The sequence below is a fragment of the Halichoerus grypus genome, chromosome 5, assembly GCF_964656455.1.
Source record: "Halichoerus grypus chromosome 5, mHalGry1.hap1.1, whole genome shotgun sequence".
In the NCBI taxonomy this organism is placed as follows: Eukaryota; Metazoa; Chordata; class Mammalia; order Carnivora; family Phocidae; genus Halichoerus; species Halichoerus grypus.
In genome coordinates this window covers 924249-935527 of record NC_135716.1, presented here as the reverse complement: position 1 = coordinate 935527, position 11279 = coordinate 924249, and the positions used below count along the sequence as shown (strand labels likewise).

The 11279-nt window shown below is 56.9% G+C and overlaps 1 protein-coding gene across 4 annotated transcripts; it reads right to left on the bottom strand.

The window, feature by feature from the left end:
- Nucleotides 1-3515: 3515 nt before the first annotated feature.
- On the bottom strand, nucleotides 3516-10981 carry NRBP2 (nuclear receptor binding protein 2). 4 transcript variants are annotated; one of them, XM_036105678.2, is made up of 18 exons: nucleotides 10583-10978; nucleotides 9954-10076; nucleotides 9779-9880; nucleotides 9577-9666; nucleotides 9371-9411; nucleotides 9190-9284; nucleotides 9040-9063; nucleotides 8885-8968; nucleotides 8754-8809; nucleotides 8576-8671; nucleotides 7422-7554; nucleotides 7225-7327; nucleotides 7056-7106; nucleotides 6846-6981; nucleotides 5763-5816; nucleotides 5597-5660; nucleotides 5443-5498; nucleotides 3516-5357 (listed from the first exon to the last, which is right to left on the bottom strand). In XM_036105678.2, the coding sequence occupies exons 1-18, from the start codon at nucleotides 10703-10705 to the stop codon at nucleotides 5289-5291; spliced, it is 1500 nt and encodes a 499-aa protein (XP_035961571.1). In that variant the 5' UTR covers nucleotides 10706-10978; the 3' UTR covers nucleotides 3516-5288. The 4 variants fall into 4 exon arrangements, with proteins under 4 accessions (XP_035961571.1, XP_077928016.1, XP_035961573.1 ...); XM_078071890.1 differs by lacking the exon at nucleotides 5763-5816 and having other exon boundaries at nucleotides 10583-10980; XM_036105680.2 differs by lacking the exon at nucleotides 9954-10076 and having other exon boundaries at nucleotides 10583-10979.
- Nucleotides 10982-11279: the final 298 nt, after the last annotated feature.

Here is an 11279-nt window from a genome sequence, read left to right as displayed (position 1 = left end):
CTTCGACTGGGGGGCGGGGGAGAGGGAGGAATGAGCTTCCGGTGTGGGGAGGGACAGTTAAGGCTCCGAAGCGGAGGGGACGGAAGAGGCGGGGGCGGGCGGTGTACGCCGCGTGCCCGCTTTCCTCGGTGCTGTGTGTGTCTTGTCTCCTCGCCGGGCTTCCCCTTAGTCGGCGGAGGACCGGCCCACCTCAGTTTGTCTCAGTTAGCCCCTCGCTCCACCCTCCTGCCCCGCTCTGGCCGCTGCTCCACTTCCCTGCCTCCGCGCTCGCACGTAAGGGGCAGGGCAGGGGAAGTTCGGATCCCCTCCGGCGCTGAAGAACTCCCATCTGCCCCAAAGATCATGTTGAGAGAGTGATAAAGAGTGGCCGCATTTCGGAGTCAGATTCCAAGTTGCTTCTTCGCGTCGTGCCCTCTGAAGTCGGGGTGTGCCTACCAGTGGATGGTGGGCGCTCGTGTAATTAGCGTTCTCTTTCCTAGTGACTCATAAAACAGTAGTGCATCTTAAAAATGATGGCGTCCTAGATTCAATGATCTACAGTCGGTAGACCCGGAATTCAAGACAGGCTTGTGAACCAATTCAGTGGAAAGGGCCTGCACCCAGGGTCCCCTAAGTCCTCCCAACTATTTTTTAAAGGCTCCAGGCACCCATCATGGCGTTGAGCTGCCCTGGACGTCTGCCACATGTCACACCCAGCCCCAAGACCCTAACTCAATGAAACCACATCTGCAAGCTCAGGCAGTGAGATTGTCAGTCCAGCAACCTCAGCCTGCCTGAGGCAACAAAGTGCCTTTCCCAGTTAGGCAGGTCCCTTCTCAACCCTGGGAGGGTTTAAAATAAAATGCAGACACCTCTAGTTAAACATGGCAGAATATTTTCTTCACATCCCTCCCCTCTAAAATGATAGGAAAAGAGTTTTGTAAAGGCAAAACCCCATGAACACAGAAGTGAAATATTGTGCAAATGGAGAAAGGTGGACAATGGGATCTGCTTTAGCTGACTGGAGGTTAGTGTCCGAGGGGTTGTGTGTGAAAATGTAGTTGGAAAAAGGAGACCCCACACCTCTATCCCTACTGGCAGTGGCTGGGCTCTCAGACCAGGGTCCTATTCCAAAAGTCAGGGAGTTAATGAGATTCTTGCCCTTTTCCCACCTCCACCCAGCTCCAAGTCTAGGCCCCAGCCACCCATGTGCCACCCATGAACCTCAGAGCTCCTCTCTGCAGCAGCTCCTGGCTCAAAAGAAGACTGGCAGCTGGAGGGTGCTCAGGAGAATGGCCTGGCTAGATCCCTGGCCTCAAAACTCACCAGGCAATAAGCCCCACCAGTAAGATACCACTCTTAAGAGCAACTGGGCAGCCCAGGATCACCAGACACCTAAGGAGGAGGAAGACAAAAATGGAAAAGGGAAAGGGACTCAGAAGACAATAAAGCAAGAAGAAAAGCTAAAACCATATCCTCAGAGATATTAGAGAGGATGTTGCATCCAAAGTCAAAACAATATGTTGCACACCTGAAACTAATAAAACACTATATTTCAACTATCTGGAAGTAAGATAAAAACTTAAAAGAAGACCAAAATCAAGAACAAGAGGCCATAAAGAAAGAACATTCAGCAAATGAGAAAGAGTGCTTATGAATTAAAAATAGAGGAAAATGAACAATTAATGGAGGGTTGAAAGATACAATTGAAATCTTCCAGAATGTATAAAACAAAACCTGATAGGTAGAGAAGAGAAAATATAATCAATCACACTGAGCAGTATTCTCTAGTGCTTAGAACTGGCCTGGTACCTCACCAGTCTCCATAACAGAGGGGGACGGATGAAGTGGTGAATGGGCTGGGACTTGCCATCACCACTGCAGGGGGTAGGGGCACAAGCACCACTTTCTGGTAGCAGCTTCCCCTATGAAATTTGACAGTGATATATAAGGGATTCAGAGTGCTTGTGTGCTGGGCACTGTTCTCATTACCTTACAAACGTTACCTGCGTGATCTTTACAACAATTCCATGGAGTGGGTACTGTTATTATCCCATTTTTACAGACGAGGAAGTAGGGGCACAATATCACACAGCAGGAAGCAGCAGAATGGCCCAGAGCCTATGCCCTTAACTACTGCATATTGTGCCTCTCAAAAGATAATTCCAACATCTAAATAATAAAAGTTCCACGAAATAAGGAGAGGGGAAAATAAGCAAAAACAAACAAAAAAAACCCCACAGAAACAAAAAACAAAACCAACAAAAAATGCCCCAAACAAAGAAAATTTCCTAGAACTGAAGGGTTGGGATCTCTGGACAATAGATGAAAGAGAAGTTTTTTAATCCAGAAACATCATTTCCAAAGGGAGGGAGGGAGAGAGGGAGAGGAAGAGGAAGAGAGAGGGAGGGAAATCACAAAAGGTTAGAATTCAGAAAGGCATGGGAAGTCTTGGGACTAGAAGAAAATCACATGATACCTTCAAAATCCTGGGAAGAAATAGTTTTCAACTTAAGCAAACTTTTGTGCCTAGCTACACTAACAAGCAGATATAAGAGTAGACTAAGGACAAATAGGCAGACTCCATAACTTCCCATGCACCCTCTCTCAGGAAACTTGGAGGATGTTCTTCCTCAAACAAAGGGTGAATGAAGGAAGAGGAAAGCGAGGGATCGAGTAAAAGGAGAAAGGAGGTGCTCCAGGATGCTGGTGAAGGAGGAACTCGTGCTGACAGCTGGGCCAGAGGCCCAAAAATAAGCAGCTTGGGGCAGAGAGCTGTTATAGTGGGGTCTCTGGGAAAGATGAAACTGAGCAGTCAATTGTGCAATGAATCTCAAGTATTGAGAGGTTCACACTTCTGCAGGAGAATCTAAGAATGAATTAATACATGTATAGAAAACTAAGCAAACAAAAAAGAAAGGCAATTATTAACTCCAGGCAAAACAAAAAGTTGTGCAAGAAAGCAAATAAAACCCTAGGACACCTTGTTCTCTGCTAAGACCTGCAGTAATGAAGCTGTAATAATACACACCACACTGGGATGATGCTGGGTCAGGAAACTGAGGCCAGTGACCCCCCCCCCCTTCTCCAAGGACACCCAGGGGACACCTGATGCAGAAAAACCAACAAAAAGCAGTAAAAGCATGTGTGGTTTGTGAAAAATGGATTTTACATGCCTGAAGAAATAGCTAAGGGTTAAATCTGGGAAGGATCAAGAGCTGGAGACTGCATTGATCATTTATTGTTGGCTTTAAAAAAACCCATTCTACTTTTAAAATGATATGTATATAACTTTGAAAAGATAAAAGTTAAAATGAAAACCTCAACATAAGCATGATTAAACGAAGCAATGATTGTATTGATACTTTTGAGTTCAGTTTAATCATGGGTACAATCTGTTATGCATTTGACACTCAAATTGTTTAAAATAGCATCAGGATTTCCAGCTAGACTTGTATGTTATTGCAGATTTGTTATTTTAAGTTGAAAGAGTAACTTTGTAGAGTATTGGGATATTTAAGACAACTTGAGATTCATTATGTTTGTACATTTAATTTATTTGATACACCTTGGTAATTTTGTTTTGGTTTTTGGTTAGCGTAATGTAGTAGGTGGAAAAATGATACCCTCTCTCCAGGATGTCCATGCCCTAACCCCCAGAACCTGTGAATGTTACTTTATATGGCAAAAGGGATTTTGTAGATATGATTAAGGAACTTGCGACGGATTATTCAGGTGGACCCAACCTAATTACATGAAGCTTTCCTGGCTGCAGAAAACCACAGATGGTTCATGAGAAAGACTCTACCGGCTGTTGTTGGCTTTGAAGATAGAGGATGAGTACATGAGCCAAAGAATGGCGGTGCCTGTAGAAGCCAAAAATGACCTTCAGTTTATAGCAGGCAAGAAGATGGGGATCTTGGCCCTACTGTTGCAAGGAAATTAATTCTTGGCCAGTGCCCTGTGCCCATGCCATGCCTGACACCTGCAGGCCAACAACCTGAAGGAGCAGAATATGGAAACCTAGGAAATAGTTCTAGGCTCACCTAGAACCTCCAGAAAGAAATGCAGCCTTGCTAACACCTTGAGTTTAGTCTGGTGAGACATGTACCAGATTTTTGACCTGCAGAACTACAATAAATTTGTGGTGTTTTAAGCCACTAAGTTTGTGGTAAATTCTTATAGCAACAAGAGAAGTAACACAGTGGTGAGCTTTCCTGGTTTGACAATAGAAATACTTCAAAAGAAACCTGAATGCACTAAGTTTATACATGCAATTTAAAATGCTGAAGAACGTTTAACTCAATTTGAAGATGGAGGGGAGGTGGTCCAGGAGAAAAGAGGCTAGGGCAGTGAGGGGTGGGAGGGAGTTGAGTGGGAGAGACAGGGAGTCAGGGGCTGATATCCTCAGGACTTGGGAGGCAACTGCCACAGAAGGGGCAGTTACATGGGGGGTGGTGAATTTGAGAGGAGGCACATCGAGGAGCAAGGAGGATGCCTAAACCCAACCCCTCCAGGCCCAGGAATGTGGGAGAGAAAACAGCCCTATGGAGAGGGCTGCAGGGGCCAGAACAGTCTGCAGAGGGGGTGGCAGGTCCCTGTCCCAGAGCAGTGGAAAGTCAGCAGAGGGCTCCAAGATGGGCGTGCACTGGGCAGGGGCTGGAGGGCTGCGCAGGAGCCGTGTCAGGCTGGGGACTCTTGAAGCACCTCTGCCATGTGCTTCCCCTGCCCGGCCGTGGCCCTGCCTAGTGCCCAGCATCGTGCCTGCCGCCTGCAGGTATGCTACCACTGGCTTAACGTGGGGGTTCCCGGTGTGCGGCTGCGGTTCCAACAGGGTCTGGAGCATTGCCCTGGGCACACACCTGTCCAGGACTGATCCCCCACCCCCACACTCTGGCTCCCTGCAGGGCAGCCTCCCCCATGCTGAAGGCTCAATCACTGACCAGGTATCTTGGGGTGGGGGAGAACTCTTGGCCAGGAAATGGACGATATGGGAAGGGACTGCGAGTTGTGGAAGCTGGCTAGGTGGGGGAATCCTGATCCTAAGGACATGTGGGGCCTAACTACTCCCCTGACCCCCAACCCAGGCTCCTTCACCCCCTGATGGACCCCAAACCCACCCACCCCCCACCCCACTCCAGGGCCTCCTTGAAAGCTGTGGAAGGCAGAAGTTCCTCACTAGCAGGCATTTGGTCATCAGCCCCAAGCATGTAAGCAGAGGTCAGCCCCTGGTCCCCTGAGCCCTGGGCCAATGCTGAGCTTTCCCATGTGGGTGGCCAGGGCTGGTCCCTGGGGGCTGGGGTGCAAGGTCACGGCTGAGCTCCGAGGTACTTGAGGAAGGTGCTTTCCAGGAAGGCAGCCAGCTTGGTCCGGTCATCCTGCAGGTGGGAGGGAGGCATGGGGTGACAGGGGCGCAGACTCTGCTGTGTCCCCCTCGCAGCTCGGCTGGGTCAGCCCACACACCTCGTGAACGAAGCCATAGTGTACCAGCTCGGTGGCAAGGTCCTGGGCACTGTCGGCTGCAGCAGGGGCACGGGCAGGGGCAGGACAGACATGTGAGGCCACCGCCTGGGCCCACACCTGCACCCGTCCCTGCCTGGGTCCCCGCCTGGCCTACTTGGGAGCAGGTCATAAGTGAGCTGCCGGTGCAGCCGGTCCTCCAGCACCAGAAGCAGAGTAAGCTGCGGAGGTAGGGGGGCGTGGTTGGCTCCCAGAGTCCCCCAGCCCCCCCACTGCTTCCCCTCCCTTGCTGCTCTGTGGGCCCCAGCCCCTGCCCTGCTCACATGCCAGCGGGCCTCGTCCTCGCTCCTCTCCAGGCTGCACTGCATCTGGATCACCTGGGGACAGGGACTGACCAAGGTCACCCACACAGGCTGGACCTCAGCAGCTGAGCAGTAAGAGCAGAGGCCGCCTCAGGGGGCAGAAGGAACGGTAAGGACCAGAAATGGGGGTAAGTCTCTAAGGAGAGCCTAAGAAGCACATTCACTACCAGCAGCCTGGCAAGTTAAGGAAAACTTCCAGAAGAGTAGACACTGAGTCTGGGCACTGAAGGATAAACAGAGTTTTCACAGGTGGGCAGAAGACCTGAACAAGGAGAGAGCTGTGAGAAGTGGTGGAAGGGAGGGGTCAGCGGGAAAAGGGGCAGAGGCATGGGACGCCAACAGCGCCAGGCCTCAGAACACCTGGGGGGCAGCTGAGGACCTCCACCATCCCTGTGGGCAGCTTTGGCTGTTAGGACATGAATCCTGGCTGCACCGTGGAGGGAAGCCAGGAGGAAGGAGGCTAGGTTGGGGGCTGGTTCACCATCCAGGTAGGAAAGGGGGGTGGCCTAGATCGGGGTGGAGACCACAGAGACATACCCAAGGCCAAAGCCAGAGCCTCTGGAACCCAGTAGGCATGGACGTGGAAAGGGACAGAGGGGCTGAGGCTGATCAGGGCAGGCCCCTGGCCAGGAGGGAGCCTTACAGGAGGAGAGATTGGGGGAAACACAATGTCTGGGAGGCCCTGGAGGAGACACCAGGACACGAACGTCAGGGAATCAGCCAAGGGTGGGAGATGAGAGAGGCCTGGGGCAGATGAGATTCTCCGATGAAGGCTGCTTGGAGCACAGCACGATGAGGGCAGGGCTGGGGGTCGGGCAGCAAGGGATGGGGGAGGGGTCTGCAGGGGGCAAGGAGCCTCTGAGAAGGGGGGTATCTTAGCTTGTCCTACCATCTCCTATGGCCCCATCAGAGTCAGCCAGGACCTGTTTCTGGCAGCCTGGAGGAGTGCTGGGCTGGGGGGCACTCACAGCCCCTGGCAAGAGACCCCTGTGGGCTACGGACAGGCCTGCAGATGGGCACGGTGCAGCAGGAGCAGGGACTCACCTTTCTGGTCTCCGAGTCAAAAGGTTCTGGCGTCGGGGTCTTGGCCTTCTGGGCCTCCTCAGGGGGTGGGGCCAGCACACGGGGCAGCCCCAGGGGCCGAGCCGCCGCAAAGTTCATCAGCGGGTAGATCCCATTCCTGAGGATACACTGGGGTGGCTAGGGGCTCAGGCCTGGTAGCCACCGGTTCCCCAAACTCACGGCAGCTCTCACCTGACATCCTCCAGGAATTTGTCAAGCTCCAAGCAAGAGACCTCCGAGTACCTGGCACAGGTGTGAGAAGCACATGAGGGGGGCCAGCCGGCCCGCCCCACCAGTGGGGCAGGACTGGGTGGGGGCTGGCCATGTGGAGAGGAGAGGCCTCTGGGCAGCCCTCGCTCACCGCCACTGCAGCGGGGGCCGGGGCGGCCGGGGGATCTCTGCCAGGACTGCGTGCAGGTCCACTGCCTTGGTTTTTTCCTCCACCACATTCTCAGGCATGAGGTCTGCAGGCCGCAGGAGCACTCAGGGTCCTGAAGGGGGCCCTTTCACACCCCGCCCCCAGGCCCTTGGCCCGCCCCCAGACCACGGGCCCCTCACATTGGTGCTGGATGAAGCAGTGAGCTGCCAGGAGCTTCAGCGAGTGCACTTCGAAGAGCACGCGGTGGAAGAGGAGGTTGTGGGCAGAGGGCCGATGGCTGGGGTCCCGGGCCAGGCAGGAGAGGATGAACTCCTGGGGGCGTGGAGAGGAGAGGCCGAAGTGGGTGCAGTGTGAGGAGAGGAGGCCCCTGAAGTCCCCAGACCCCTAGGGTCCAGTCCTTACGAGAGTCTTCTTGCAGGAACGGGCGTAGGGAGAGGTATACTGTTAGCAGCCAAGCTGGGACCTGATTCTACAAGTAGGACAATCAGGCCCTGGGCCCAGAACCTGCCATTCTCTACTTCCTGCAACCCTCACAGAAATCGTAGGGGATCACTGTCGTCATCCGCAGTTCACAGATGAAGCCTGCACTGTGGAGGGAGGACTGAAGCCCTGCCCTGCGGTCCCGGCAGGGGGAGGAGGGGTGCTGGGCAGAGGGCCAGCAGATCAGCCCAGGCTCCTGGAGGTCCGTGTAGCCCAGCATAAACCCGCCTACCCACAGACTGCTCCTCTTTTGGTTGCCTCAGCTCAGGCCCAGCTCCGGAGATGACCTGATGGGTCCATACCCCACCCCACATACATGTCCTCTGCTGCCCCTCACGTCTATTCTGGTTTCACTTCTCACCAGCCCCATCCAGTCCCCATCACTTCTGACCCTGATCCCCAGAGGCCACGTGATCAAGCCAGATAGCCTAGAGAGACTGTGGACACAGCCTCCATCCCACACTCCCTTTGCCTCCTCCCCACCACGCCCCCGACATAAGCTGGGGCCACGCCGCCTCTAGCTGGCTTCCTGGAGCTTAAAGGCAGGGACGTGGAGTGGAACACTGCCTCTCCAAACCTCTTTCTCGTCTCCAAAACAAGCATAACACTAGTGCTCACAGATGGAGTATCTCTCTGGCCTCTCCTTCCTTAGAAAGTCACTTAGGGCCTGCAGGCCTGAAACCCAACATGCACCATGGGTAAGGCCCTCCTTGTGGGTAGGCCTCGGGGCAGTGCGGCTGGCACACCCCTCCACGGCACTGAGCCGCTGCACCTCCGGGCCCGTCCCTGCACCACACTGGCCCTACCTGGGACTCCTGAGAGCCAGCTGGGAGGGGCAAGGCCAGCTGCTTACCCGCATGTTGGGGTCGCTCAGTGAGTGCCTGGCACGAGTTATGGCCTCTTCTGTGACCCGGGTGTCCCCATTGGCTTGGATCTCCAGCACAGCCATCTAGGAGGCAGGGCCAGGTCAGGCATGGAGAAGAGATGCAGGGTGAGCTAGCTGGAAGGCCATGAGGCCATTGGGCTAGTACCTCCAGTGCACACATCCCAAAGGAGAAGATGTCCACAGCAGTGCCATCAGCAACCTCTAAAAGGGGGACAGCAAGTCAGGCTGGATAGGGAAGAGGCAGCAACAGCAGAGGCTCCCGGACTCAGGACTCACCACCATACTCTGGCGGGAAAAAGTGCAGGTTCCGTAGCTCCTCACGCTCGGCACGGATCGGGCTTCGCAGATCGTCTGGGAGCGCTGTGGAGAGTGCAGAGGATGAGCAGACTGGACCTGTCCGCGCCCTCCACCCCCCTTGAGTCCCCACGCACCATTGGAGAAGATGCGGTGCCACACTGCACCGGCCACCACAGGGAGAAAGAGTAGGCGTCAATGTGATGGGGCGTTGGGTGTCCTCTGCCCACGGTTTCCGGCAGCCCCCCCCCCCCGCCCCGCCAACCCCCCTCCAAGCCTGCCAGCACCAGAGCCAATCTTGATGAGGCCGTTGTGCTGTATGAAGATGGTATCACTGGTCAGGTTCCCGTGGATGATGGGGGGACTGCAGGCGTGTAGAAAGCTGAAGGAGGGAAGGAGAGTAGGTGTAGTCAGGTCAGGGGGCACTGAGGGCATAGGGGCGTGGCAAGGGCAAGCCCAGGCCCTCACCTGAGTGCAGACAGGATCTGCGTGCACCAGCGCTTCCAGGCCTGGTGGTGGACAGACTCCATCGGACCGGTGTGGAGAGGCGGCTGGGCCTGTGGTGCCCACCCTACACCCCCACCTCGCATCCCTGACCCGGCCCCAGCCCAGTCCTGTTCCCAGAGCTGCCCCTCACCCACATCCCCAATGCAGCCCCAGCCCACTCCCCATACCCGCGCGTTCATGGCCTTGTGGTTTTTCTTGGTCTTTTTGAGGAATTGCTTGAGGCTGCCCGATGACACGTACTCTGTGATGAAGATGACCTGCGGGGCGGACGGGCTCCGCCAACTGCAGGTGGGTCCCTGCCACCACCCCCACCCCCACCCCCGCTGTGGCCACGTCCCACCCTGTGGTGGACCTGTGCCCATGGCTCACCCGCGCCCGGGCTTCTGAGGCATCCAGCCAGTATTTGTGCAGCTTGACAATGTTGGGGTGGTCTACCAGCACCAGCTGCTCAAACATGGTCTGGATCTTCTCCTGGGAAGGGGGGTGCGGTCACGGGGTGGTGGGGGGGGTGGGGCGCGGTCGCTCAAGGGGTGGGAGGCCTCACCTCATGGGCCGCGAAGGCCTTCCTATCCCCGAAGTGCAACTCATTCCACACCACCTCCACCCCCTCCTCTGTGTCCATGGCCAGGAAGGTGCTCTGGACCCCTGGCATGTTCCCCTGGTTCACCTGGCAGTGGGGGTGGGGGATATGAGTGTGCTGGTACGTGTCAGGAGACAGAGTGGGGGCTTGGTCTCTACCCACATCCTTGGAGGGGAGAGCAAGCATGGGATGCTGGCCCTGACCCCCTCTGGGGGCCTGGAGGAGGGTGGGCCTCTACTAGCCAAGTAGTGGTATCCAAGGGCTGGGCTGAGGGGCTTTGGAGCAGGTTTCAAGGGATTCAGGATGGTCTTCATGGGGCTAGCAGCTGGTCTGGTCGCAGAGGCATGGGGAGGTGATCCTGGGAGGAGACTGGACCCTAGGGAACTGGGGGTCCCTCAGCAGGGCGTGGGGACCAGGCCAAAGGGGTCCAAGGGCCGGCCAATTAGGGGGGCTGCCTGCGCGAGGCCGCGGAGAGATTTTTGGCCTCCTGGCTTGCCCATGGCCCCGCGTGGCCTCCTCCGCCCCTCCGCCAGAGGTGGGCGGCGACCACCCTCTCCGTCCCCCCTCCCCCCCCCCCGCCCGGCCGTGCCCACCTGCTCTCGCCGCTTCTGCCAGCGGCCGCACGGGCTCTCCTCCAGGATGTCGCTCTCGTCCTCGCTCTCATCCTCCCGCTCCCGCTCCCGGCCCCGCCTCGGAGCCGGCTCCGGGGCCGCCATGGCTCAGCCGGCCCAGGCCGCCGCCCTCCGTGGTATCCGCGGCCCCACGCCGCCGCCGCCGCCGCCTGCCCTGGCCCAGCGCCCAGACGTCCAGGCGGGAGCGGAGCCGCCGGCCGCCGCCTCGAGCCCCCACCCTGCTCCTGGAATTGGGAGGCGAGGGCGCGCGGCCGGCCGGGGGGTAGAAGCCGCCCGCCCCTCCGAAGCCGCCGCTTCGGGCCAAAGCCCTAATGGAGAATCCCGGCGGAGGGCAGACCCCGTGCCGCGCCCAGCCCGGGCCCCGCCCACTCCCTGGCAAAGCCACGCCCTGTCCCGCCCGACGACGAGGGCCCCGCCCACCCCGCCTACGGCCACGCCCCACCCGAGGGCTCGCCCGGGCAGAACCCCCACTCGCGAGCCCCATCCCTTATGAGTCTCTCTCCCTGCCTGAAGCCCTGCCTGTCCCTGACTGAGGCCCCGCCCCACGGAGTCCGCCCCGGTCGGGGCCCCGCCTATCCCGTCTAGCGCCCGCCCCCGGAGGTCCTGCTGGGAGCCAGGCGCCCCGCTCCCGCGGGACGCCTCCGCTGTCGGCTGCAGG

Excerpts from the sequence above, each read along its gene's own strand:
- NRBP2 (XM_036105678.2), bottom strand. The coding sequence starts at position 10,705 with ATGGCGGCCCCGGAGCCGGCTCCGAGGCGGGGCCGGGAGCGGGAGCGG. Across the intron at positions 9,881-9,953 it reads AGGCCTTCGCGGCCCATGAG|GAGAAGATCCAGACCATGTT; the intron begins GTGAGGCCTCCC and ends CCCCCTTCCCAG. Across the intron at positions 6,982-7,055 it reads AAATTCCTGGAGGATGTCAG|GAATGGGATCTACCCGCTGA; the intron begins GTGAGAGCTGCC and ends GTGTATCCTCAG.